Raw genomic sequence first — 25,038 nt, 5'->3', positions numbered from 1 at the left:
CATTTTGAAATGAGATAGACACCATCCAGTGCTCTCCCCAGTCCATAATCCCTCCAGCTTTTCTGTGCTGAGTTTGGAAATCATGATGAGGTTATAACTAGAAAGGAAAGGAAATGCAGTTAGGAGTAGATCTGGCCCAATCTAAGAAGAAAACAGGCAATGTATATAGGTCAAGTATGTAAGGAGACCGTCTGTGACCTAAAGGTGTTATATACCAGCTTTGGAACTGTAAAATATTGAACTAATTTGTCTTGAATGTTTTCATAATTTGATTATATTAAGAATGTTGAGACAGATGGAACAAGGTTTATACTCACATCATTACAAAACTGTGTTATCAGATTTCTTGGTAAGAAAGGGGTATTTTGTATTCTGGCCACTTACACAAGTTTTTATTTAAGCTTGATAGTCTGTATTTTGTTGAAAATAATGTATTGGAAATATAAACTGGCAGGATAAGAATTTTTTTTTTCCTTTTTTCTGGGAAATGTGTTTACTGTTAATTGGATATGCCTTCTTGGGGAATCTTTGTTCTAGCTCAAAGTTAGTTGAAGTCAGTGCGGTTCAGCCCAACATTGCCAACTTCGGGAGGTCCTTGCTGGCTGGTTACTGCTCGTCGTACGTGCCTGACTTCGTTCTCCAAGGAATTGGGAGTGATGAAAGGCTCCGACAGTGTCTGTTGTCAGATTTGTCTCATGCTGTGCAGGTAATAGCCATCTCTGTTCTTCAGTTTACTTAGAGCACTCTTAATGAGAAAAACCCAGAATTGCCATATGTTCGTGGTCAAACTTCACTGTGTAACACAGTGACTGTTCTCTGAATTTGTTACTTCATATATGAAGCATTTGAGCATCTTTGTACCTGTGCTTTAAGAAAGCAAGTAGAGTTCCAGGAATCTGTCCAAATGGGAAATATGAAATACAGAAAGGTCTGTATGTATTCATTGGTGGTATTATTTATATAATTTCAAAATAACAAGTGTTTAAATGGAAATAGAATTCTTGATTTCCTTTTGAAATTATTTTTTGCTTACATGTGGAACTATAGTTAAATTTTGTATGATATTCTTAAATCATGTGACCATCCTTAGGTATACTAAACATTGGTTCATGTCTTCATGGAACAGTTTTACATCCTTTTTTTCTAATCTAAGTGCTTTTTTAAATTCCCTCCCTGTTGCCTAAACAACCACTGTAAAGGCCCGGAGCCATTAGTGCAGCATCGGCTGGAAGCGATGACAGGACAGTGGATGTTGTAGTCTTATCCTGATGATTTGGTGAAAACATTCAGTCTTTGATTACTGATATATCAGATGTAGTGTTCTTATTGATGCCATTTATGAAATAGAGAAGTTTGTTTCTAGTTCCAGTCTTTGGAAGGTTTTTCTACCACTACCTTTTAAATCATGAATGAGATGAATGGCTGTGGAATTTGCCAGCTGATTTTATCTGTCTTGTGAGATATCAGTAGTTTTTCTTCTTTTAACTATTACTGTCAAGATTACAACTGATTGATTTTTAGATAATAAACTGTGTTCTTGGGAGAAATTTTAATTTGGTCATAGAAATAATCTTTTTTCTTTTTTGCCAGATTTGACTAATATTTTGTTGCAGATCTTTAAGTCTGTATTCATGAAGGATATTGGTCTTGTTTTTTATTTTCTTGCGATATCTTTTTGTGGCTTTGCTGTAAGGGTAATTAATACTGCCATGTAGGGTAATTTAAGGACTAGGCCTCTCTCTATTTTCTGAGATTTGTTCCTGGAGAATTGGTATGATTTTTTTTTTTTCTAAATGTTTGGTAGAATTCATCCATGATTCCTTCTGGGCTAAAACTTTTTGAAAATGAAAATCTTAACTACAGGTTATTTCAATGTCCGTGCACCTTTACGCAGCAAAGCCTTCTGTCACACAGATCCCATTATTACCCTTAGTAGCAGTTGAGTCCTGCGCTATCAGTAACACGTTTGCTTGTTTAATTGGCTCTGTATAGTTTTTATTTCCTTCACAAGACTGTGAGTAGCACTGTCTTCTGTTTAGGAAAGAGCTTTATTCAGAGTGGTTCATTATATCCAAAGGATATCCTTTAGGGATACTAACTCTGGGTTATGTTTAGTTGTATAACTGCAGTAGCTGTAAATGTTAGAAAATATCCTTTGTGTGTATATTTGTGAAAAAAAAATGTAAGCAACATAAAGATTTACAGAATAAAATGTAGAAGCATTTACCCTCTTGATAATCCTAATTCTTCATAAATCACCATGTTATTAAAGAACTTGATGATTATTTGTACTCTTTTTTTTGTATGTTTCCACTTTGATACAGGTCTGATTTTCTTTTATTTTTTAAAAAATAACTTCTAGGGGGACGAAGCCCGGTAGCTTAGTGGCTAAGATCCTCGCCTTGAATGTGCCAGGATCCTATATGGGCCCTGATTCTAATTCCAGTGGCCCCACTTCCCATCCAGCTCCCTGCCTGTGGCCTGGGAAAGAAGTTCAGGCTGGCCCAAAGCCTTGGGACCCTGTACCCACGTGGGAGACCTGGAAAAAACTCCTGGAGACCTGGAAAAAACTCCTGGATCCTGGCTTCAAATTGGCTCAGCTTCAGCTGTTGTGGCCACTTGGGGAATGGACCATCGGATGGAGGCTCTTCCCCGTCTCTCCTCCTTTCTGTATATCCACCTTTCCAGTAAAAATAAATAAATCTTAAAAAAAAAAAGCTAACTGATAGGACTGGTATGTTTAGCTGCCCCCTGGAGTGACAGTATCCCGTGTGTGGTCCTTTTTGGGACCTGGATACTCCCCTGTGGATCCAGCTCCCTGCTAATGTGCCTAGGAAAGCAGCAGAAGATGGCTCAAGTATTTGAGCCTTTGCACCCATATGGGAAATTTGGAAGAACCTCCTGGCTCTTAGCTTCAGTCTGGACCAGTTCTAGACATTGAAACCTTTTGGAGAATGAAGCAATGGATGGACGATAACACTCTCTCTCTCGCTCTCTCTCTCATTCTTGCTGTCTTACATGCTTTCTCTCTCTTTCTAACTTTGCCTTTCAAATAAATCAAAAACAACAACTGGAGTAAATTAGGTGTGTGTATGTGTACTTGTAGTGACTTGTGTTTTATTTAGGAATGTGTCTTGGAAAGCCATATAGTACATTTCATGCGTACTCTGAGTCATGTAAATTTATCTCATAAATGATTGAATGATCAAAAGACTGGTGAAAGTTAAGTTACAGATTAATGAATACAAAATTCTGTTAATGAACAAAAAGTGTGTACTTGTGATTTTTTAAATAAGACATAACAGTATTTGCTCCTAAATTAACTATTCTATCCTTCTCTGTGAAGGGTTCTTTGGCTGTGGCTATTAGGATTTAGTTTCGTTTTTTTGTTTTCTGTTTAGTATTTCTTCAAAGCTTCATTCCATTTACCTTATCTTTGGAAAATTTACTTGTTCATTTTTAGATGTGTTCTTCTTTCTTTTTCCCAGCATCCAGTGTTGGATGAACCAATAGCAGAAGCTGTGTGTATCATAGCTGATATGGATAAATGGACTGTACAGGTCGCCAGTAGCCAGAGACGAGTGTCTGATAATAAATTGGGAAAAGAAGTATTAGTTTCCAGTCTTGTTTCCAACCTGCTTCATTCCACTCTTCAGCTTTATAAGCATAATTTATCTCCAAATTTTGTAAGTATGTGTGAGACTTGAACTACTGTACATGCTATGATAAATGACTGAACTAGTTATCATATGCTTGCATTCAATACTGCTGCTAGATATATCGTCTTGTTTTTTTCTGAAAGAATGTGTTATGGACTAAATGTTTATCTACCATACTGCCCCCCAAATTCATACATTGAAGTTCCAGTTTCCAGTATGACAGTGTTTGGAGGTAGGGACTTTGCACATAGGAACTTATACAACTAAGATGATATAGGTCTTAATGGTGGGATCCTCAGAAAGGAATTCATAGGTCAGTGAGTAGAGGAAGGGAGAGGGATAGATTCACTCCCCAGTATGTGGTTCACACCTCCCTCCTTTCCTCCCGTGAGAGGGCAGCCAACTGCTAGACTGGTAGAGAACCCCCAGCAGAACCCAACTGTGTACTTTACCATCTGTAAATACCTGTTTTCCAGGTGCTAAGTCTATAGTACTTTGTTATGGCAGCCCAAGTCAATGCAGAACAGGAATAGTACGTCTGTATATTTGGATTTTAGAAGCCAGAGTGTTTTTGTATTTTTTTGTTTGTTTTCTGAAAAGCACAGAGACAAATAGACAAGGACACACACAGAAAAAAGAAGCTCCCATCTGTCAGTTCACTCCTCAGATGGCTGAAGCTGCTTGGAGTAGGCAGGAGCCAAGCAAGGAACTAGGAACTCGATCGCAGTCTCCTGTGTAGGTGGTGGGGCCCAGCTTCTGGAGACATCAGTGCTTTCTCTCCCAGCATCTGCTTCAGCAGGAAGCTGGAGTTGGGAACAGAGTTGGGTATCAGAAGAGAGGGTACTTGGGTATCTTAGCGGATATCTTTATAGCCCAGAAATCTGCCCCAGCAATCAGAATGTTTGATTGTGCAGCATCTCCAAGGTTAGTATGGAATGCCATTGCATTCTAGACTCTTGTGGTCATCTCAGGCTTTGTAGTACTGCTAATCTGTTACTAAAGAAGGACACATTTGTCACTTTTAGTATTATTTCTCTTGTTAGGAGAATAATAAAATAGCATGATTGTAAACTCTGTACAAATCAGTTTATGACAAAGCAATAGCTAACTAACATCATACTCAATCATGAAAGATTGTGTTTTTTCCCTAAAATGAGGAACAGGGCAACAATGCCTATTTTTACTTCTGTGCAAAATGACATTGAGAAGTTTGGGCCAGAGAGATTAGGCAAAAACAAAAAAAGACGCCAAAGACTTTAAAATTGGAAAAGTAGTAAAATTATTTTTGATTGCAGAAGAATGATCTTTCTATAATTAGAAAATCTAAAGAAACCACAAAAAACTTCACTATGTAGATAGTAACTTTGCAGATTATGAGATATAAAAACTCCTATACACTAATGAGCAATATAAAAAGGAAATGAAGAAAATAGTTAAAATAGTATCAAAAAGAATAACTTAGGAGTAAATTTAACCACGAAGGTTGTAGGTTGAAAACTGCAAAAACATTGATCAAAGAAATTAAAGGCATAAATAAGCAAAATAGAAATATATTGGATTATAAGGCAAATTTACTAAGATATTACTACTTCCAAAGTGATTTCCTGGTTGAATACAATCCCTGTAAAATTCCCAGTGACTTTTGCCATCTTAAAAATCTTAGGGGACAAGCCTGGTGTGGTAGCCTAGTGCCTGGAGTTCTTGCCATGCATGCACTCAGATCCCATATGGGTGCCAGTTCTAATCCCGGCAGCTCCACTTCCCTACCAGCTTCCTGCTTGTGACCTAGGAAGTTAGTCAAGTACAGCCCAAGGGCTTGGAACCTTGCACCCGTGGGAGGTACAGGGGAGACTCCTGGCTCCTGGCTTCAAATTGACTTAGCTCCAGCCATTCTGGCCACTTGGGGAGTGAATCAGCAGGTGGAGGATCTTCTGCTCTGTGTCTCCCCTCTGTATATCTGACTTTTCAAGGAAAATAAGTAAAAATTAAAAAAAATCTCAAGGGACCCCCCCCAAAAAAAAAGCCAAAATAATTTTTTAAAAAAGAGAAAGTTCAAGGATTCAGAATTTCAAAATTCAGAACTTACTATAAAGCTCCTTAGTAATCAGAACATTGTAGTACTAGTATATAGTGCAGCATACACAAGAATGGAATAGAGAATCCAAAAATAAACCTTTAAATACAGTCTTTTTGATTTTTAGCATGTGGCCCCAGGTCATTCACAGAGATGGTAATCTTTTTAACAGATCATGTGGAGTGATTGACCTGTGCTAGTTAGGTTTCAGTACATGCTATGAAGTTTGCACAATAATGAAATCACTTAGACACCTTTCTTAATGTGTGTCCCTATTATTCAGTCATATTGGACTAAGTAAAGAACTGCAGTTTTGGGTCAGGTTTGTGGAATGGTGGGTAAGTTTGCCACCTTGGAATCCAGTGTACCATATTGGCACAGTTCTTGTTTTGGCTGCTCATGGTCTAGGAAAAGCAGTACCAGATGGCCCAAGTGTTTGGGCCACTGTTATCTACATGAGACACCTGGACAAAGTTTCTGGCTCCTGGTTTCAGCTTGGCCTAGCTTTGGTCATTGCTATGATCTAGAAACTTGCCCTCTCTCTCTCTGTAATTCTTTCTTTTTTTTTTTTTTAAGATTTATTTATTTATTTGAAAGGCACAGTTACAGAGGAAGAGAGTTTCCATATTCTACTACTGTCCGCAGTGTTAGCATCCATATGGGTGCTATTTGCAGTCCCCTGCAGCTGCTCCACTTCCCATCCAGCTCCTTGCTTATATGCCTGAAAAAGCAGTGGAACATAGCCCAAGGGCATATTGCCCTCTCTGCACCCAAATGGGAGACCCGATTGAAATTCCTGACTCCTGGCTTGGGGCTGACCCAGTCCTGACCATTGCGGTCACTTGGGGACTGAACCAGCAGAAAACATACACAGACACCGTTCCTACTAACTCTTTCAAATAAATAAGTAATTGTTAAAGTAAAAAAAAAAAAAAAAAAAAGCAATGAAGAATGTGTGGGTTGAGTCCTAGCTCCGATTGCAATTCCAGTTACTGTGTACTCTGGGAGGCAGCTTGAATACTTGGGTCCCTGCACCCATGTAGGAAATCTGGAGTGAGTTCCTGGTTCTTAGCCTCAGTGTCACGGTCATGACTCCTGCAGGCATTTATTGTCATGAACAAGCAGATGGAAGATTTCACTCTTTCCCTCTGCCTTCAAATAAAATGAATTTAAAAAAATCTAAAAATATGTGTTCAGTATCATTTGATATTAGAGTAATACAAACCAAACTACAATAAGGATGACAATCATTAAAAAGAACAACAAAAACCCAATGGTAACTGTTAGCCAAGGTGTAGAGGACTTGGAACCCTTGTAGCACTGATTGAAATATGAAAAAGTGCAGGTACTCAAAATTTTAGCACATGATCCATCAGCTCTACACTTATACACCACAAAATTCAGATAGATAAATTTATGCTGATGCTCAAGTAGCATTAGTCATGATAGCCAGAGTTAGAAATCCAAGTAGGGGTCAGTGTTGGGATGTAGCTTGTAGACCTGCTAACCACACTGCTGGCTTCCCATATGGGAGCCAGTTCAAGTTCCAGCTGCTCCACTACCAATTCAGCTCCCTGCTAATGGCCTTAACAGTTATAGCAGTTTGGATTGTGGCACTCACGTGAGAGACTCAGAAGAAGCTCTTGGCTCCTGGCTTTGGACTGGCCAAGCTGAGGCCATTGTGGCCATTTGGGGAGTGAACTGGCAGACGGAAGACATCTATTTCTGTCTCACTGTCCCTCTCAAATTTTTCCGAAAATTAGAAAAAATATATATATTAAAAAGCTCATCACTCAAGTGGGAGCCAACTAAGTATTACAGTAGGTTCAGCCACTGTTTGTAGTCCCACAGTTCAGAATCAGTTGGGGTGCTAGGATCACTGGATCCTGGCTGAGTAATGAGTTCTGATCAGCTTCCTGTTGGACTCCATGTGAGACCAAGATGATGTTGCCAGGCCTTGCCTTCAGCCTGGACAAGATGTGGCTACTGTAGTCATTGGACAGGTAATGAAGAGATGGAACATCCCTATGTCTTTCCATGTCTCTCTGTGCTATTGCCTTTCAATATAAGGGCCTCGCACGATGCCTCAGTGGCTAAATCTTCACCTTGCAAGCACTGGGAATCCCATATGAGTGCTGGTTTGTGTCCTGGCTGCTCTACTTCCTGTCCAGCTCCCTGCGTGTGGCAAGGAAAGCAGTGGAGGATGGTCCAAAGCTGCACCCATGTAAGAGACCCGGAACAAACTCCTGACTCTTGGCTCCAGATGGGTTCAGCTCTGGCCGTTGCTGCCACTTGAGTGAATCAGCGGACACAGATCTTTCTCTGTCTCTCCTCTATGTAAATCTGATCTGCTTTTCCAATAAAAAATAATTTAAAACTCAAAAAAAAAAAATAAATAGAATCTTAAAAGAACCCTGGAGTCCAAGATCAAATATATGAATATATAAAATATACATCTAGTGCAATGTTTATTAAGCTGTAAAAGGAATTCTAATACATGCTAAGCCTCAGAAACAGTCAAGTAAGCCAAATACAAAGGGACAGATACTGTAAAATCACGCTTAACATGCAGTATCCCAAATGATTACATTCATCAAACACACAAATGACAGAACAGTTATAAGTAGGGCAGGGGGTGGTAGGGTAGGAAATGAGCAGTTATTGTTTTTATTGTTTTTAGTTTGTTTGGAAGTGGATGGTGGTGATGGTTTCACAGCATTTTGAGTGAATTGACTAGCACGAAATTATACAACTTAAACAGGTTAACACGGGCACATCGTAATACATATTTTGTATTTACATATATTTATTAACATTTTCTTCTTGAGGTATTTCTGTCTAAACAAGCATTGTAAAAGAAATATATGCCACAAAACAGTGAGTGAGCCAAGAAAAGTTATACTTTTCCAAGAAAAAGAGTTTTTAGAACTTTTTTCAGTTGCTTGTTACTGTTGGAATGGTATACATTGAGAATTAACTATTTTAACACCAGAACAGCACTTTTTGAAAATTGTGACTATACTTTGAACCAGTTTATCTGAAAAGTCACCTTTAGTAAATTGAACAAGTTAATTGAGGATAAACAAAATGTTTATGCTATAGTATTTGATGTTTTAGCTTAGAAGCATCTCTTTGGAACCAGCAAATTGAACCACCATCTGCCATGCTGGTATTACCACATGAACACCAGTTTGTGTCTTGACTGTTCCACTTCCAATCCAGCTCTTTGCTAATGGCCTGGGATGGCAGTAGAGGATGGCCCAAGTGTTTTGGGCATTTGCCACTAATATAGGAGAACCAGTAAGGGGTCCTGAGTTCTGCACGGCTGAGCCCTGGTGGTTGTGGCTACCGGGAGAGTGGATGGAAGATTTCTGTCCCCGTCTCTCGCTGTAATCCTAACTTTCAAACAAGCAAATAAATGAAGCCTTAAAGAAGCAATAACCAGCCTTTCATGACAAAATACATTTGAAATGTATCAGTTTGTAAGAGCTAACATATTTTTCAAATTTGAAATAAAAATATTATTTCAGAGTTCTGGAAATGAGTAGTGATAATGCTTCCACAACATTTTAATGTAATATCACTGAAAGACACACTTGGACACACTTGAGAAAGGTTAAAATAGTAAATTTTATGTCACTTGCATTTTAACACAATTTAAAAAGCCCTGTGGAGGGCAATCTTATATGGGCCAGAAAAAGGTTCACATGCTCTTGTAGCTAAAACTACATACTATAAAAATGTATGCAAAATTATACTTTTTTTTTTGTATTAACTAAATAGAATTGTACCGATATGATGCTTGGAGTGTGTATTCACTGGGGGTTGGATAGGAAACTGACTCCTTCTTGGTTCCCTCTCATGACTACAGTGTGTCATGCATCTTGAAGACCGGCTGCAGGAGTTGTACTTCAAGAGCAAAATGCTGTCTGAGTACCTTCGGGGGCAAATGCGTGTTCATGTCAAGGAGCTGGGAGTTGTGCTCGGGTATGTTTCTGGTTTCCTGTTGGGCTTTATTTTCTGCAAGGCAAAGAGTGTTTCTCAGAGTTTTCCCCCCAAGTGCCTTTACCTGATGTAGAAACTAGACATTGTTTCCATTGAGGTTACTCTGTTCTTTTTTTTTTTTTAAGATTTATTTATTTTTATTAAAGTCAGATATACAGAGAGGAGGAGAGACAGAGAGAAAGATCTTCCATCCGATGATTGACTCCCCAAGTGACCACAACGATCCAAAGCTGGGAACCGGGAACCTCTTCCAGGTCTCCCAGGCGGGTGCAGGGTCCCAAGGCTTTGGGCCGTCCTCGACTGCTTTCCCAAGCACAAACAGGGAGCTGGATGGGAAGTGGAGCCGCTGGAATTAGAACCGGTGCCCATATGGGATCCCGGTGCACTCAAGGCGAGGACTTTAGCTGTTAGGCCACGCTGCTGGGCCCAAGGTTACTGTATTCTAAGGCATTTTCCTATCAGCCTGATCTGAGAGGCATGGTCCCTTGTGCCCATTACATATAGTATGTTGACAGCATAGTCAGAATGCAATAAAGGACAATTTTTTTCTTAAGATTTATTTTTATTGGAAAGGCAGATTAATAGAGAGAAGGAGATAACAGAAAGATCTTCTGGTTCACTCCCAAGTGGCCACAAGGGCCAGAGCTGAGCAGATCCAAGGCCAGAAGCCATGAGTTTCTTCTGGGTCTCCCACGAGGGTGCAGGGTCTCAAGGCTTGGACCATCCTGTCCCAGGTCACAAGCAGGGAGCTGGTAATTCACACAGACTGGAAATGCATGATCCAATAGGTTAAAAATGCCATATGTCACATACCAATAAAAATTGGAGTGACTCCTTTTCTTTCAGACTACTGATCCTATTTAAATATCAAGACAACACTGTTGTTCAAGTTCTATTGTGACCTTTTACTTAAGGAGTACACAGAGAATGGTTCTCCACTCTTCTGGATTTGAGTAACAGGATATAATATTTGTTGGTGGGAAAGGAGGAGGAGAGAAAGGGAATTTAAAGCCATTACTAAAGCTTCAACTAGTTCAGTGTATATTGACATAAAATTAAAAGTAAATTGTGACTTTCTTCTCCCCTGTTCCTAACCCCTACCCAAACACTGGTAACCGGTTACTTATCCTCAATGAAATTGATTTATGTTTATGTGTCATAAATTGCCTTTTAATGAAACTGAAATGTTCGTTATGAGTATATCTCCTTCTTAGTGATTGTATAGCATTCCCTTGTGTCTTGTGATTTGCATTAGTTCCAGTGTTTTGTTGTTAAAATCAGTGCTGGGATGAATATTATAAATGTTTGTAATTTGGAGGCTAAATTCGTTGAATAGAATTCTTTGTTAATGGTCCTGTGTATTTAAAATTTTACAGGCGTTTTAGTAAATAACACAGAATATTATGTGAAAAGCACTGGTTTCCAGCAACATTCAGAGGAAGACTGTAATCATAACTATTACCAATTTTTAAAATATTTGCTATAGTATTAGCTGGAAAGTGATCTCATTTTATTCAGATTTCTCTAAACATGACTTAGTCTGAGTCACTTTTTCATTTATAGGCTGTTTTCCTGTAAATTTTGGTAGGTTTTGTATATATGTACGTATATGAAGATCTATTTATTTTGATTGGGAAGGTAGATTTATGGAAAGAAGGAGAGGAAGATCTTCCATCTGCTGGTTCCCTCCGCAAGTGGCTGCAACAGCCTGAGCTGAGCTGATCTGATCTGAAGCCAGGAGCTTCTTCAAGTCTCCCACATGGGTGCAGGGTCCCAAGGCTTTCAGCCATCTTCTATTTTTCATGGCCATAAGCAGGGAGCTAGGTGGGGAGTAGAGCAGCTGGGATATGAATTGGCACCCATATGGTTTCCTGGAGCTTGCAAGAGGAGGATTAAGTAGTTAGGCCATCATGCTCAGCCCGCTAAGATATATTTTTAAGAAGCTTCTATTATTTTTCCAGTATGTCTTATTGCAGGAACATTTTATCCAAAATAGTCTAGGTGCACACAGTTGTTCTGTTAGTTGTGCTATGTTGTACTTTTAGATACTGTGCCTTTCCGAAACTCATGGTCCATCACCATGCTTTCCTGCATTCATGACTTCATTACCTTGATTAGTTTCTGGGGCTTTTTTTTTTTAAATTTTAAATCTTTGGATCTCATTTTTGCCAGCTCTCTTGCTATCTTCCTTTTGTTCAGAATAGCTTCCTAACTACTGAGTTGAATGACATAACTGGTAGTGGTTAACTATCTGAGGGAGTCATTTTCTAGGTTTACAGAAAGGCTAACCAGAGCTTTTTTCTTCATTTCAGGATTGAATCCAGTGACCTTCCTCTTCTGGCTGCTGTAGCAAGCACTCATTCTCCTTATGTTGCTCAGATACTCCTTTAACTTGACTTAAGGTTAACTTTGGAGGAAAATTAAGTAAAAAAGGAGGAAGCAGACACAAAATGTACTTGTGTAGATTTGTTCCTGTTACACTTCCGTCTGAATGAGCAGTTGTCTGGGTATCCAGTCTTGCATTTCCTATCTGTATACATTGGATTTTTTTTTTTTTCTTTTTAATGGGACTTGTGGGCGCTGGTAGATTTTTAACTTAGTGAAACTAAAGTAGCATAAATAATTTTGGGATAAAGCACTTGAAACAACCAAAGTGTAAGAGAAATTTCTACAATTTCCTATGATGACTGTGATGTACATCAAGCTCATCAATGCCAACAGATGTCTCATGATTTAAATGGCTCAGAAATTTTCATTGGTTTTCTCTTTTCTTTATTTCTAAGGTACAGAAATCTATAAAACCTTGATTATTTATTTTGTTTTATAATTCAACACAGTTAATTTCAGGTTGTTTAACAACCTATTAATTATAACAAACTAAGAATAATATAGTGTAAATGTGTGTGTTGCCCAACAAAGTGTACATATGTACCTATTTTTTTTTTAAAGTGTGAAATAGAAACACAAGATTGGTAAAACAAGCCTTTTTTAAAAAAAATATTTGCAGTTATTATTGTAAGTAATGTTGAAATGTTACTACTATCTGGTAATTTTTCTGTTTCACACACTCTACAAATCAAGCCAATCTTTTATAAGGCTATAGTATTTAGATTCCCAAAATAATGCAACTTTATACTGTTTGTTTATGACCTAATTCTTATCAATTCATATTCCCTAATTTAATAAGTGGAAATTAGGGTTAAAAATTGCTCCACAGCATTGGAAAACATAATGCCGTTTTCTTTCAGAAGTGCTCAGGTAGCTGAGGCCTTTGCTTTCAGTATCAGCCCTTCTTGAACCCACAGGAGCCAGACATTTGTTTCAGTGCTTAATAACATTCAGTTTACACTAACGGAACTCCTGAAACTCATAATTATTTTTGTTAAGAGCTCCAGTCTTCCAGAAGCTGGTTTCTTTCCTAGATTTCTGCTTTGCAGTTGTTGTCTTTGTATGTGCTATAGAGCACTGCTTGTAAGAAAGGCGAACACGGAACCAAACTCGTCTAAGTAATGTAAATAGAAGGATGGGTAGGTATGGTTTTCAATATGCTCTACTACCTCAGTTCACTTGAATACTATATTGTAGTTTGTTCTTTGCTTGTCTGATCTAAGATATTCTTAATTGCTAGAAGTAAAGTTGGTATCTCCTTTCATTAAATATTTTCATAGTTGATGAACTAAAGAAAATACATTTGTTGTATAACACATCCATTCTGGCTATTTAAATTTTTTGTAATGAATGGACATTTTCTGTGATTTCTTTAGTCTTTGACCTTGAATTTATAGCATTGGATTACATTTTTGCTTTGTTTTTATGTGTTCAAGAGATCTCCAAGTACACAAAGAAGGGGTTATTTTAATGGAATGTAACCTAGAAATCAGTGTGCCTGCCAGTCTTTATGTTCCATTTCCTATTATGTTGTCCTTAATTAGTACCTGAGTCTCCCATGGATGACTTGTAGCCAAAGAGTGTTTATGGATAATTTTTTCTTTGGCTTAATTTAATTATTTCATTCATTACCAGAATTCTTCTGTCACCTGTTTTTGGAATTCTGTAAATTTCTTTGGCAGAATTCAGGATATAGAAAAATCTGTATGTCCATTAAAATTTTTTTTGATTGTAGCTCAGTATAATATGTAGCAGCTAGATAATTTCTATTTCTGGGTATTTTCTTAACCATCAAACTATTTTCAGTCTGTTTGAAATATCTAATAACATTACTGTTTAGGAATTCTAAATTCATCTTGTCTTGAATAAGTAGATGGCTCATGTTATTGTTACTTTAAAAATAAGCTTTGCTGGGAAGGAAAAGGTATTTAATTTCTTCCAGAATCAATCCTTATAGGATTCCTGAGTTTTATAATTCCTAATCCTTCTGTAATTTCTGGTACCTTCCTCATAGTCATTTGTCCTTACACAAAGCCCAAGGAGTAAGCTGCTGCGTCGTTAAGGTCTATAATCATTCTGATGAGTGTGAAAAGAATTTTGGCACATACGAAATAATTTTTTCAACTTCTTATGGTACAGACAGGTATGTGTTACATATCAAAAAAATCCTGTTTGTTGTAACAGGAAATGAAAAAGGGATCTTTTACATCATAGAATGAAAACTAATTTTTCCTTGTATATAAACTAATTGGTTTGATTTTAAATCTTCCTAACATTAATTAATGTGTCTTAATTTTGAATTTGAAAATGTTAAGTGCAATAAACATACTAGTACAGATTTCATTTTGTTGCAGTTGGCATACATTGGGGATAATTACTAAAAAAAAACCAACCCAGATTTTACATAATGCCTACTTTTGGTATATATCTTATGAGAATGTTCTGCTTTCTCTAAGTTATTTTAGATGATGGATATATAAAATGTACATATTTGTTCCTTGTTCTGAATACATTTCTCAAATGTACACCTGTATTATAATAATCTCCCAGTTGTGGGGGAAATTTGTGCAATAAATATACTTGTCAATTTGATGGGTTATATTGGTCTGTTTTTCATATGTTAATAAGGTCTATGTAAGATGAATTCTGATGTCAGATCACCTGATACAGCCGTAAGTTTGACATTTCTGAGTCTGTAACTTTTGCATATTGACAGAATCTATTTGATGCAATTGTAGGAACCAGATGAGGCAGTGAATGTCAATGGTGAACATGGTAAAGATGCTCATTAGGATACCCAGGATTCAGTGCCTGGTCTGTTTCCTAACTGCTGCTTCCTGATGTTGCAGACTCTCAGTGGCTGGCTTCCAGCCATCCACCTAGCAGACCTTCATTGAGTTCCGGTTCCGGCTTCAGCTACAATCAGTTTTAGCCCATTGCAGGCCTTTGGGAGGTGAACTTAGGAGGATGGGCTCTCTCTCTTTTTGTCCCCCACCGCTCACCTCTCAAAATTTGAAAAAAAAAAGGAAAGAAGGAAAGCAAAACAGAAGATAGCAAAAGTTTTTTAATCAAGTGTTGATTCATCTCAAATGCTATGTCTAATATTTGGCTGCTACTGTGATTAAATAATCTGCTCAGCCTTTCCCCAAAAGCCCCCACATATTGTTAGGAAAATCTGTAATGAAAGTTAGGAATAAAACCACAATAACAAAAATATATTGATATGATCTATTCATAATAATGTCGAACATTTTACTTGCATGCTTTTACAAAACACCTTAATAATCCAGATTAAAAGAGTCATGAAAAGTTGTTAACATTGTATCCAGGAGTGGATATGTATCACAGGGGTTAAGCCATTGTTTAGGATTCCTGCATGCCTTATTCAAGTGCCTGAGTTTGAGTCCAAGCTCCACTTCCAATCCAGCTTTCTTTTAATGCACCAGTTTGGGAGGTGATGGTTTAAATACTTGGATTTGTGCCACTCCTGGGAGACCAGGATTGGGTTTGGGGCTCCAGCTGTTGGAGATATTTGGGCAGTAAACTGGCAAGGTCAATGCTCTCTGTTTCTTTCTCTGTGTTCCTGTCTCTCAACTAAGTAAAAACAGCCAATACATATTGCTACAATTTAAAACGGCAGCCAAATGGGCGGATCACTTTGGCGGTGGCTCACTGAATTGTGTATGATTCTGACCATGTGGATGTGTCTGTCCCTGTGTCCTGCCCTCTAGGAAAGCCTAGCCTTCCATCAGGCCTGTGTGCATCCTCTCCAATAGAGTCCAACCTGAGTAGGCTTATTGGGAAGCTGCCTTCCTGGGGCTCCAGTGATTCAAACAGTGACACCTGGAGGCGGGACTAAACCACTGGCTTTGGGGGGAGTTAACTATTGTCACTATCACTTTGAGTTTTAAAAAGAATCCTTGCTTTAAAGGCAGCTAGTATCAAGTATTGAAACAACCATCAATTATGGTAGAAGTTTATAATTGGTTTTTGTGTTTATAGTGCTGTTAGTACATAAATCTTTGGGGAATCTTGGCAGCTTTCCTGAGAAGCATAGAGTCTGATGTTGTTCATTAAAAACAGGCACAGAGGATTTGCTCTAATGGAATGAGGGCACATAGTCCTTACGTTGGAGTCAGTTTGTCTTGGACCAGAATGTTTTCCAAACTAGTAGGTGGTGAGAGATGCATTATGAAGATACTCCAGCTTTCTTCATATTTCTTTGTCAACCTGGGAAGGTAGCAAGTGGGACAGAACCCAAGGTGAAAGTGAAGAGGGAGCTAGGAAATTATAGCTTTGAAGGACAAATAGAAAAGGGCAGTAAGATTTAAAAAAAAAAAAAAAACACAAAGGGACACATCTTCCATCTGCTGGCTCACTCCCCAAATGACCACAATGGCCAGTAGTTTCATCAGGTCTCTCGTGGGCCGCCTTCTGTTTTTTTGGAAGTGCAGCAGGTGGAACACATGGGATATGAATAGAGTCCGTGTGAGATGCTGATATTACAGACTGCGATTTTGTTGGGGTCAGTGCAGTGGATGTGGGGGGATGCGAAGGTATGAAGAGTATTGTTCCATTGCAGGCAGGGCTGCAAGGAACTTCCTGCTGTTTGGCAGGGCCCAGTGGTCTCTACAGCCACCTGAATGCAGCTCCACCTTCTTTTGCATGGACACCAGACCACCCTGTGGCACAATTCTAATCCATCCAGGCATTGTTTGCTACTGTGGAGTTGGCTTTTTTACTCAATGTGAGCTTGAAGGTTAATGTCAATAATAACATCTTGCAAAAGGGCCTTCTATTATTCCTACTGTCTTGGCTATTCCCATTGACCTTATGCTAATCAAGGGGCCTATATTTAGGCTTTCATTCTTTCCTTGATCTTTAGGTTCTCCTTTTCTTTGTGATACAAGATTAAGTTGCAGAATAAGAATTGTAGCAGGAACTTCTATTGTTTTTAGGTAAAACAAATGGCAGAATTATCCTTAGAAACACCCACTAGACCATGACGTAAAAAGTCTGAACCAGAGTTTGGCTGTTTCTGTATAAATAAAGTGGGCAGCTTTCTCGCATTGTCCATTATGATCATGAAATCCTATTGGTCTGTCTTTCCTCTTTGTGCCTCATCCACATAGCCTTCATGAGTTCTGAACTCAGCTGGAGCTGGACTCCGGCACGATTTTACCTGTTAGACCACAATGCTGGCCTATTTGTTTACTTTAAAGGTAGACAGTTATTTTTGCACATCTAAGTAATTTTCTTATAGACAGAAAAGTGAGTAAATATGCACTTTTGTAATCATCACCAAGGTCAGGAAGTAGCTAATTTTTAGCAGTTCACAAGCCAACCCTTTCCTCACAGAACATTCTATCTTTTCCTCTTTGTAACTGCCAGCCTTTCATGCTCATGTTCCTTCACTGTGTAGTTTTGCCTTGGCAGGTGCATCTGTTTAATTTCACTAGGACTCTGTAATTCTACTCCACGTTCTGAGTGTGTTCATTCCTGTCATTATGCTGTGGAGTCTTCCACGTGCTGCATAGCGGATAGTTCACTGAATCAACATACCACAATTGACTTATTCTAATTCTAGTACTGATGAATGTTTGGGCTAGTAACAGTTTTACACTAATGAGTTAGCTTTTCATCATCTTAACTAAAATACTTAAGAGAAACTTGTTAGGAAAGAAGAAAGTTTATTTTTGTCAAGTAAGTTCAGACTCCAAGATTGGACAGCCCAGCTGATTTATGCATCTTGGCCGAGAATAGCAGAGGGAGTCAAATAGGAAGCCAGGAAACAGACAAAAAGCACCTCAGCTTACATAACCCCAGGCAGGAATGACCTGAGCGCAGCTCTCCAGTTACCGAAAGCCCACCTTCCAGACCCAGCCATCAACCCAGGAGTGCAAATCTTGTTCAAGTGTGACAGTTAGAATGAACATTTTCTGCACCCTTTGTGCTGTACAGAAAGCATTCTTTAAGAACGTAAGGGGTGGCCTTGGCTGCCATTGGGTGTGTGAAATTTTAACTTCACTAGATACTTCCTCTCCCCCTCCCCCACAGTTTTTCAAAACCTAAGAACTGTCAGTTTGGGAGAGTGCCCTGCTCCACATCTACTCCGGGATGTGGTTTTCTGTGGGTTTCAAATCTGGTACCTCTTTTTTTTTTCTTTTTTTTCAAACTATCCAGTTGTTCACACTTACTTGTGATGTTTGGTGAACCATCTCATATAGGGAGTGTTGAAATCAGTTTATTTGCGATTCCCATTTCTATAGATGTGGCAATTGAATTTCAGAGAGTTTCAGTAAATTCATTTAACTGAAGGTGGGTTTCACATACATAACCAGGCCTGTTTGCCCCCTTAAGTTCATGATGATCATGCTTGTCCTCCCTTTTAAAATATTGTGACTTAAGAAACTGACGCTTAGAGAATGGAAGTTGGAACTGGTTGGAACTTGGAGATCATTTGTATATACACAAATGCGCGCGCGGGAAAACGAGACATCTGCAACTGTCTTATGACTTTCTCATTCTTTGTGGGTAGCTGAACCACAACTACCCTGGTAATTTTTTCCCTGTACCAAAACAAAACAAAACAAAAACCGCGCCCGGGCGAAAGATGTGATAATCTGTGTTGTAAACTTCCATTCCGGCAGACCCCAAGACGAGTGAAACCCGTTCTGGTGGACCTCGGCAGTCATCACAGCTCGCAGAAATAATACAGTGTTGTAGCCTGAATTCGCTTTTCTTTTTTGTTACTCTCTAACTCCTGCTGTGAAAAAGGCGCAGAGTCCCGCAGGTGTTTACCACCCTGGGAGGAACAGCGCCCGGAGCAGAGGGCTCCGAAGGTCGTCAGGGACCCGGCTCGCTCAGCGCCCACTCCACCTTTCCAGGGGACCAGTCAATGAATTCAAACTGGTCCTATTCAGTCCGCGGGGAAAACTAGAATGTAAGCAGTCCTGCCAGGAGCGGCCGAAGGACCGGCCGTGCGAACGCGCGATTTGCCTCCGAGCAGCCGCACCTGTCTGCGGGAAGCTTGTCTAACTTCGTTCTAGAAAGGGAGACGCGAAGCAGGGCGGAAGCGCACCGCCCCGTCAGCCCCGCGGCGCCTCGACTTCCGAGCCTTCTCCCAGAGTCGTGTCAGGGGAAGCGCAACCCACTTCCGCGCTGGGGCCCCAACCGCTCCCTGCACCCTAAAAGCCGAGCCCGGCCGTCTCGCCCCAACACGCCGGTTTGCCTCAGGCCTTCACGTCCAGTTTCCTGTCTCTCCGCTCCGCCCCCCCCCCACCGGAAGCCGGGGAGCCCGAACCCATCACTGTGAGGAGAGTCGCGCGACGGGTTCCGTGAGAGATCTCGCGAGGTGTCCTGAAACTCACACGAAGGGTCGGGAAAGGCTTCGGAGCTCCGCCCCGCTTCTGACGTCACCGCTGGGCGCTCGGGAGCGACTGGGTGTGCACTGCGCCTGCGCCCTCGCGCGCCCGCGCCCCCGCACGGGCTTGTTTCTGGCCAGTCGCGCGTGGGCTGAGGCCCTGGGCGGGCGTTGCGAAGGCTTGTTTGCTGGAGTTTGGACCCCGCGACTTGTCTGGCGTGCCCTCCCTTTTTGAGGGGGGTGGGGACGAGCCCCTTACCTAAAGTGAATGGGCTGCCGCTTGGGCTGCTGAGGACCAGCGGGGGAGCTCGGGGGAGCTCGGGGGTCCGCGGCCATGAACTCACCCGTGGACCCCGGCGCTAGGCAGGCGTTGAAGAAGAAACCGCCGGAACGGACCCCCGAGGTAAGGAGGCTGGTGGTGTCGCGCGCCCCGCGCCTCAACGGCCAGCGCTCGCTGTCGGGTCCCAGCCCAGCGGGGACTGCCCCTTGGCCACAGCTTCGCACCTGCTGCCGGCTGTGTGTGCTCTGCGGCCCCCGGCTCTGACCCGCGCCGTGGTCGCGGTCCTGGCCGGGGACTTCCCTGGGGCTGCCGTAAGAAAGGAAACCCCGTTCGTGACCCTGAGTTGGGTACAATTCGGTTCTCGGAGTTTGCTCGCGCATTGAGGTGAACAGCGGGAAGTTGTGAGCTGAAACGGCTAGGTAACTTAGTAGTAACTTGAACAATCTCTGAAAGCTCCAGTTACCTAAAAACAACTGCTTTTCAAAGTCTGTCTGAAACTTTGTAGTCAAATGACGAATTCCGTGGTGGATGATGCGTGGTTTAAAATCAGCTCTGTAGGTACTTTTTCTGACCACGGGAGGGAATTTTTAGATTATTTTCTGCTCGAATGCAAACGTTCCTGTGAGGGGTTAGCGGTGATGGCATCAGCTCGGAAGGTTTTCCTTTGGCGTGGAAGCCTGTTTTCAGGCGCGTGTGCCGGTACTTGCCCAGTGCATTGATTTGGGGGAGGGGTCTGCGGTGGGGGCGGTTAAGGCTTTGTTTTGGGGACTTTTCTGTTTTGAGTGGTGTGCCTTAGCCAACGATTTGTTGGATTATATTGGTTATGGTCGCTAGAAATGAAATGCTTTAATTCTTTAAATTACTTTTTGGTAGTTTTTTTCAGATTTATAGTGTTTTGCCTGGTTAAGGCTTAGTAACTTTTGGCAGACTTTCTGGGACATTCCATTATTCAGTTGAGATACGGGGTCAAACTTTGTTACTGAAAAACGTCATCCTGGCCTAAGTACGGGCACACTCTCCCACTGTGTAAAGGCCCACTTGAGAGTTAGCTTTGTGATCTCGCGTGGCTGCAGTTCCTGTGGCTATTGCTGGCGTTGGTGTGAACTGCAAGTGTTACCTTTGCTCAGGTGAATTCACCTGTAGCCTTGGTCTCGTCAGTAAGAGCCACAAAGGGCTTGCGATGTAGAATAGACCTTTGCAAGTAATGATGTTAATTCCCGGATTAATGAGAATCTTACTTTAATGGCAGCCTTTCCTGCTTCGAAATTGCCAAGGTTTGAGCCTTCAGAGGATTTCTGAACTACCCAGTCATGTTGGCCAGTGTATGCTTGTTAGGTGCTTTACTGGTTCCGTGGAACAGCAGCGTAGCTGGAGGGAATAGCAGACAACTTCCCATTGAGACCATACAAAATAAAGCTTTGACATCTCAAAGCACAACGTGTGGACTGCGTGATTCATTGGTGATGTTTTTGTATGTGTAGTGTGTATGGGTACAGACTGAGAATGTGCTGTGGTTTATGTGTGGTATGTAATTTGATAAAACTCTCACAAATTAATTTGTTCTCAGTAGGAACTTGCTGTTTTAGTATATTGATTGAATAATTATTTAGAGCGTGTTAGCTCAAGGTACTAATCTATGCACTGGCTGTAGGAGTGCACACCATGGGCCTGACTTAGTTGTATTTATACCTTAATGGAGCAAGATGAGAAGCAGGTGAGAATCGTTAGCTAGTAATGACTATTAGAAAGGCAGAAAAGGTGGGTTTGGCAGGGAGGGGGCATTCGGTGAGGTAATTTAAATAAGGTGGTCCTTGTTGTCCTGATTGAGAAGATGAGCCTGGATCAACGCCTTGAGGCAGTGATGGAGTTGGCTGTGGAGCTGCTTGGGGACGGAGGCTGAGGGGGAACGTGCTGGCAGGCCCAGCCAGGAGCACCGCAAGGCTGCAGGGAAGTGTCAAGGGTTGTAAAAGAAGTCTGAAGAGGAAATAATTGAATGAGATACATCACACAGTGCTTTCTAAATCGTTACAAACGCCTTGGCTTTTATTTTAAGTGCGAGGGGTGGGAAGTCAGTCACCGGAGGGTTTTAAAAGGGAGACGTGGTACCCTGCTAACTTTTGAGGGTCCTGTGGCTGCCATGTTGAGATTAGCCTGTGGAGGAGCAGAGGCAGAAGCAGGAAGTGAGCCACTGCCTCATTGAGTCAGGTACGAGGTGCCGGTGACTTCAGCTGAAGTGATAGTAATGGCAGTGGTGAGAATAAGTCAGATTTTGGAAATAATTTTGTAAGTTTAGCCAACTGGAATTGAGGGGGCTTTGAGGGAAAGAATGAATAAAGCATGATGTCAAAGTTCTTGGCCTAAATGAGCTGTAGAGTTGGCGTTAAGAGTTTGAGTTGCCATCAGAGAGAGGAAGGGAGCTGCACGTTTGCTTCTGTGGAGGAGGGTGAGCAACTCGGTTATTTACTTGTTAAGTTTGGCGCATCTGTTAGAAATGTTGGGTGAGGGGTTGTATGTGCAAATGACCTTCTGCTGGAAAGCGAGGCTGGTGATAGAAATGTTACATCGTTAGCTGACAGTTGCTGACTGAGGTGAAGCCAGGTGAAATTTCCCAGGCAGATGGAGACCAGGCAAAGCCTCACGGTAGTTAGTGCTCTGGGCCCTATCAGGTGAGGGCAGACACGTGCGTAGGGTGGGGAAGCGGTGCAGGGGGAGAGAAGCCCTAAGCCCTGGTGTTGTCTTTGTGAGATAGAACGGAGTAAGGCCCCTTCATTCAGCTGGCTTGATCTCACTTACTTTTCTGAAATGCCTGTTGGTTGAAGAAAAATACACTAACGAATAAGCAATCATTGCTTCCTTTATCTTGAAAGTTAAGTGAAACGCCCTTCAAGGTGTAGTCCTGGTGCACCAGGCACTGTGTGTGGACGAGTCTTGTGAAGTGTGCTTTCCAGATACCTAAGTCATAACACCATTTTTACTTTCAAGCCACATACATTCTATGAACCCAAATTCTAGAGCATGTTGGCTCTGCCGAGTTGCCTGCTTCCATGTTGTGTTGGGGTACATTTCAGACTTAAATACTCCATGGGACAGTAGGCGCTCTTAACTTACTAACTTAGCTTACTGTATTTTGGGTCCTCATGCTAAAATGATTTATAGAAGCCACGGGCAAAATTGAGACCATCAATTTGGCTTTTCCCCCCAACTCAGTCTCTGTTCAGCACTATTCTTTATCTGTAGCTCTTTTTTACATCAGAGTGAAATGCTTGTATTTCTCATGATTATTTTCCTATTTGTGCTTAATGTGCTTCCCATCTAGTGAGCAGAAGATTGGAAACTTCATTTTGTAAAGTCCTCCTGCAGCAGGAGAGGGAATCCTGTTGAGAACTGCTGAGGGCACATTGTGGGGCTGCTCACTCAGCAGCCCGGCCGCGCCTGCTTTGCACCGGCGGACACCTCATGCTGTGAGTCACAGTGGCTTCTGTGCTGCAGGTCCTTACCGCTCTGGAATCCTTCAGCCATTTATCCTCAGCTCATATTTTTATTCTCCCTGCTGAAATGTCCTGTAGGAGGCTGAAATGGTTGCTGTCTCCAGAAATTTTATTCTATTTTTGATTTTCCCTTGGACCTTCCCTCTGTGGATTACCAAGTCTTGCTAATTGTACTTTCTGACATTCTCATTTTGCCTCCTTATCCCACTTTCACTAGTCTAGTTGAGGCTGTGTTTTCTTTTCCACTCCTGGATTTTAGCTTGAATCCTTTTATTTATTGTCATATTGTTGCTAGAGTGGATTCTCATGCTTGGATCTGATTATGTACTATCTGTGTTTAGAACTGAATTATTTTCTGTTGCTCTAGGTAGAGATTAAACATATAGGTAATCATCCAGATCACTTTTGGAATTAAAAGAGAAACTATTAATGTTAATGCCTAAAATAACAGACTGGAGGAAGACTCTTTTTTTTGTAAAGATTTATTTTTATTATTTTTTCATTGGAAAGGCGGATATACAGAGAGGAGAGACGAGAGACAGAGAGGAAGATCTTCCGTCCGATGTTTCACTCCCCAAGTGAGCGCAACGGGCCGATACTATGCCGATCCGAAGCCAGGAGCCTCTTCCGGGTCTCCCACGCGGGTGCAGGTTCCCAAAGCTTTGGGCCGTCCTCGACTGCTTTCCCAGGCCACAGGCAGGGAGCTGGAAGGGAAGCAGGGCTGCCGGGATTAGAACCGGCGCCCATATGGGATCCCGGGCGTGAAAGGCGAGGACCTTTAACCACTTGCGCCACCGCGCCGGGCCCTGGAGGAAGACTCCTGTAGGGAAGCTGAGCTATGTAGTTCCCTTACCCAGATGATGGCAGCCATCCACTGAACAAATCAAATGCCACCCATGACAAACCGATGGGTCTTTGGTGCTATTTGAGACGCCTGCAGCCCGTGTCCCAGTGTGCCAGTTACAGTCCTGGCCTGGTTTCTGATCCAGCTTCCTGCTAGCACACAGCTGGTCATTGCAGACATTGAGAGTGAATCAGCCAGTGGAAAAGGTGTCTCTCTCTACATTTCATGGCAATGAGAATATGTTTTAAAAGCAAAACCCAAGGTTGTGGAGAGAAATTTGACAGGGTCTTTATTTTCCAGTTAGTTGAGAAACACTGAAGTGTAAATGTATGAGCCTGGCGCAATGGTCTATTGGCTAAAGTCATCACCTTGAATGCCCTGGGATCCCATGTGGGCACAGGTTCTAATCGCTGCAGTCTGCCTTGCCATCCAGCTCCCAGGGTGTGGCCTGGGAAAGCAGTTGACGACAGCCGAAAGCCTTGGGACCCTGTACCCATGTGGGAGACCCGGAAGAAGCTCCTGGCTTCAGATTGGCTCAGCTCCAGCCATTGCGGTCACTTGGGGAGTGAATAATTGGATGCAAGATCTTCCTGTCTCTCCTCCTCTGTGTATATCTGACTTTGCAGTAAAAATGAATAAGTCTTTAAAAATGTAAATGTAGTGACATGGTAAGGTTATTCATAACAAAGATTTGAATGGGTTTTGGAGAGGGGAAAGAAGGCTTCTTGGGCAGCAATGAATTCAGTCTTTAATGTCACGAGTAAGGGAGTTTATTCCTGGCAGAGAGCCACAGGAAGAAAGGTGGGCACAGGGACCACCCAGCCATTTACAGGACAAGGAGCCAGCCCACAGGGCATGCATTCCTAGTAGAAGTATCACCCCTCAGTGGACAAGCATTGGTTTTTAATTGAAGTAAAAGCAAATCATAGGTCTTACT

General features: G+C 41.5%; 2 protein-coding genes across 14 annotated transcripts in view; both read left to right on the top strand.

The window, feature by feature from the left end:
- FNIP1 (folliculin interacting protein 1) overlaps nt 1-14,716 on the top strand; it is an 84,419-nt gene extending 69,703 nt beyond the window's left edge. For all 4 annotated transcript variants that reach the window (XM_040971346.1, XM_040971363.1, XM_040971371.1 and 1 more), the window contains 4 exons: nt 538-706; nt 3,489-3,686; nt 9,605-9,720; nt 12,051-14,716. In XM_040971346.1, the coding sequence (XP_040827280.1) occupies nt 538-706; nt 3,489-3,686; nt 9,605-9,720; nt 12,051-12,129 (562 nt within the window). In that variant the 3' untranslated portion in view covers nt 12,130-14,716. The remainder of the gene's footprint in view (nt 1-537; nt 707-3,488; nt 3,687-9,604; nt 9,721-12,050) is intronic.
- A 4,812-nt stretch (nt 14,717-19,528) lies between these two features.
- RAPGEF6 (Rap guanine nucleotide exchange factor 6) overlaps nt 19,529-25,038 on the top strand; it is a 156,658-nt gene continuing 151,148 nt past the window's right edge. For 3 of the 10 annotated variants that reach the window (XM_040971235.1, XM_040971046.1, XM_040971138.1), the window contains exon 1: nt 19,530-19,892. In XM_040971235.1, coding sequence (XP_040827169.1) covers nt 19,824-19,892 — 69 coding nt within the window. In that variant the 5' untranslated portion in view covers nt 19,530-19,823. Of the gene's footprint in view, nt 19,893-25,038 lie in introns of all 10 variants that reach the window. The other 7 variants (XR_005882945.1, XM_040970920.1, XM_040971285.1 and 4 more) reach the window with 4 other exon arrangements.

This window comes from Ochotona curzoniae, unplaced genomic scaffold, assembly GCF_017591425.1.
Source record: "Ochotona curzoniae isolate NIBS_2020 unplaced genomic scaffold, NIBS_Ocur_1.0 contig_1, whole genome shotgun sequence".
NCBI classification, from domain to species: Eukaryota; Metazoa; Chordata; class Mammalia; order Lagomorpha; family Ochotonidae; genus Ochotona; species Ochotona curzoniae.
The sequence above is the reverse complement of the archived record's forward strand: the minus strand, read 5'-3'. Positions and strand labels throughout refer to the sequence as shown.